Raw genomic sequence first — 3324 nt, 5'->3', positions numbered from 1 at the left:
ATTAAGGAATTAGAATATATTTGGAAGGGATACCCGAACTGATAATGTTTGTACTTAAAGTTATTTTGATTATGGTAGTGTAAATTTATAAAGCTTTAAAAACAGGTTTAGGTTGAATAAATTTAAGCTAGAATTGGATTATTTTAAATAAAATATGGTACTTAAGGGAAAAAGAGAGGGAATATTTGATGTATTGATTGAATAAACCAAATACACAAGTACAGCATAGGTGGCACCTTGCTCAATAGTAGTAACTGTGAGAGGGACCTCGGAGTCCTAGTGGACAATCACCTAAATATGAGCCAGCAGTGTGCTGCAGCTGCCAAAAAGGCCAACACAGTGCTGGGCTGCATTAACAGAGGGATAGAATCAAGATCACATGAAGTATTAATACCACTTTACAATGCCTTAGTAAGGCCACACTTGAAATACTGCATCCAGTTTTGGTCACCACGATGTAAAAAAGATGTTGAGACTTTAGAAAGAGTACAGAGAAGAGCAACAAAGATGATTAGGGGACTGGAGGCTAAAGCATATAAGGAACGGTTGCTGGAATTGGGTATGTCTAGTCTAATGAAGAGAAGGACGAGGGGGGACATGATAGCAGTGTTCCAGTATCTCAGGGGCTGCCACAAAGAAGAGGGAGTCAAGCTATTCTCCAAAGCGCCTGAGGGCAGAACAAGAAGCAACGGATGGAAACTCATCAAGGAGAGAAGCAACCTAGAACTAAGGAGAAACTTCCTGACAGTTAGAACAATTAACCAATGGAACAACCTGCCTCCAGAAGCAGTGAATGCTCCAACACTGGAGGTTTTTAAGAAGAGACTGGACAGCCATTTGTCCGAAATGGTATAGGGTTTCCTGCCTGAGCAGGGGGTTGGACTAGATGACCTTCAAGGCCCCTTCCAACTTTACTACTACTACTACTACTACTACTACTACTACTACTACTACTACTACTACTACTACTACTACTATTATTATTATTATTATTATTATTATTATTATTATTATTATTATGTTTTGTTTGCGGATGTTTGACCACCCTAACACCACGGTGTGTCTTGAGTACTTTGTTTTAAAAATAAAAAAAACAATAAAACTTGTCTTAAAGTTTGTGGTGGTTAATGCTTTTCATGCAGGATGGGATGGCACAGCCTTCTTTGAAGGACGTGGGGTTACAGCTCTTTCTCAACTGTTTTAGACCACTTTGATCAAGTCTCCAACCTTCCCTTTTTTAGGGAAGGCTGTTGACAAGGTGATTGGTGTTCAGCCATAGAGAGTCATGAAGCAGACTATTTGGACCCCTTTGAGGCTGGGTTCAGGCTAAGGGACAGTACTGAGACAGCATTGGTCTCATGTGCAGATGTCCTTTGGAGAGGTGCTGCAATTATCTTGGCCCACCTGCATAATCCCAGCAGAAGGATTGTCTCTCTGAGCTGTCTTCGGGGATTGGCAGTGTGAGGTGGCTCCCTTCCTTTTTTCATTGGCCAGTTTCAGTTGGTATTAGTTGGGGAGAGAGGTCAAGGCCTAGGGCAGTGGTGGCGAACCTATGGCACGGGTTCCAGAGACGGCACTCAGAGCCCTCTCTGTGGGCACACGCGCCATCGCCCCAGTCCTAGGCCTTCAGCTGGGTTTTATAAAATCTTTTCGCTTTAGGTGTACAAAAAAAAAAAAGGTTCAATCAATCAGTCAATTTCAACTTCTCGCGGGATAAAAAAGATCTTGCAAAGTTGGAATTGATTGAACTTTTTAGTCCCACCCAGTCTGCGGTTACCACCGGAGCCACGTCCACCCAATGGGCCACGCCCACCCGGCACCCGATGATGCATAAGTGGGTTTTGGGTTGCAGTTTGGGCACTCGGTCTCTAAAAGGTTCGCCATCACTGGCCTAGGGCTCAGGTCCCACTCCTCTGTTCCTAACATTTACATCAGGGGTAGTCAACCTTGGCTCTTTTATGACTCGTGGACTTCAATTCCCAGAATTCCTGAGCCAGCTTAGCTGGCTCAGGAATTCTGGGAATTGAAGTCCACGAGTCATAAAAAAGCCAAGGTTGACTACCCCTGATTTACATGAAAGGACTCAATGAGGTGATTCACAGCATGAATTATACATCTCCACCTCTGGCTGGGCAGGTGATGCTGTCATAGTGCTGACCGAATGCTGGGAGGCTGTACATTAGGTCTGGATAGGGAGGAACCAACTGTGACTCAACCCTGGCGAAACAGATTGTTTTGGGTTTTTGGCTTCTAAATCAAACCCAACCCCAGCACATGCACAAGAGTCATCAAGCACACGGAGGCCAACAGTGTCCGGCGGCAGAAACAGCCCACCAGCCCCTTGGCGCAGTGCATGTAAGTCCAAGCGCGGAGGCAGAAGTGGTGGGAGGAAGGATATCGGGATGTGCTGCGCGGCCACCTGGCTCGGACTTACCTACGCTGCGCCAAGGGGCCAGCGGGCTATGGCTACTACCGGACACTGTCGACCTTTGCACGCTCCCACTTGTGCTGGCCATGTCCACCCCCCCCGGGCTTATTTTTGGGGTAGAGCTTATATTAGGCCCATCCCCCAAAATCACGCTAGGACTTATTTCCTGGGTGGGTCTTATTTTGGGGAAAACACGATAGCAGAAAGCTAAGCACGGTAATTGTATATCTCTGAAAGAAAATGAAACCAAAATAGACAACGCAGCACCAAGTAATTTCTAGGGGGACAAAACTCTAAGAAGCTAGCAATTATTTTCTTATTTTAATATGCAAGCAATGCAAATCCATCCAAAATGAGCAATGGCATCTCATTACTCAGAGTCAGTTTTCTCAAATCTCTGCAACTGGTTCATTTCTAATCTGCCTGAAAGGCTAACTCAGGCCTCACCTTCATTAATTCCTGCAGGGACTCAAGTTGCAGAAACTTGCTCTCAGTGATTAACTTCTCTGGATCACATTGCTGTAAAGTGGAAAATGGGAAGACAAATACAGTATTAATCTCATAAGGCAGACCTTGTAAAATATACATAGTATAAACACCTAAGTGTCCACAAAGTTCTAGAATACACTGCCTCTTTATTAATACCCCATACTAATTTTAGGAGGAAGGACTCCTTGGTTTGAATCCAGCATCTTTTTTTATTAGATCCGTGTCCCTCCTGGCTGGTACTGGCAGCTCGGGAGGGGACACGAGCCTGGCTCCAGGGAATTATTAACGCTTCTTTGCAGGAGGGTATCTTCCCGGCGGCCCTAAAGGAGGCCGTGGTGAGGCCCCTCCTCAAGAAGCCTTCCCTGGACCCAGACGAGTTGGCCAATTATCGCCCGGTCTCCAACCTT

The 3324-nt window shown here is 45.3% G+C and overlaps 1 protein-coding gene across 1 annotated transcript in view; it reads right to left on the bottom strand.

Annotated features, from left to right (window-relative positions):
* GBF1 (golgi brefeldin A resistant guanine nucleotide exchange factor 1) overlaps positions 1-3324 on the bottom strand; it is a 120266-nt gene that overhangs the window by 34901 nt on the left and 82041 nt on the right. Inside the window, exon 27 of the mRNA XM_015824097.1 lies at positions 2876-2947. Within this exon, the coding sequence (XP_015679583.1) occupies positions 2876-2947 (72 nt within the window). The remainder of the gene's footprint in view (positions 1-2875; positions 2948-3324) is intronic.

This window comes from Protobothrops mucrosquamatus, unplaced genomic scaffold (assembly GCF_001527695.2).
Source record: "Protobothrops mucrosquamatus isolate PMUCROS unplaced genomic scaffold, P.Mucros_1.0 scaffold2116, whole genome shotgun sequence".
Classification (NCBI taxonomy): domain Eukaryota; kingdom Metazoa; phylum Chordata; class Lepidosauria; order Squamata; family Viperidae; genus Protobothrops; species Protobothrops mucrosquamatus.
This window is presented reverse-complemented; position numbering and strand designations above follow the sequence as displayed.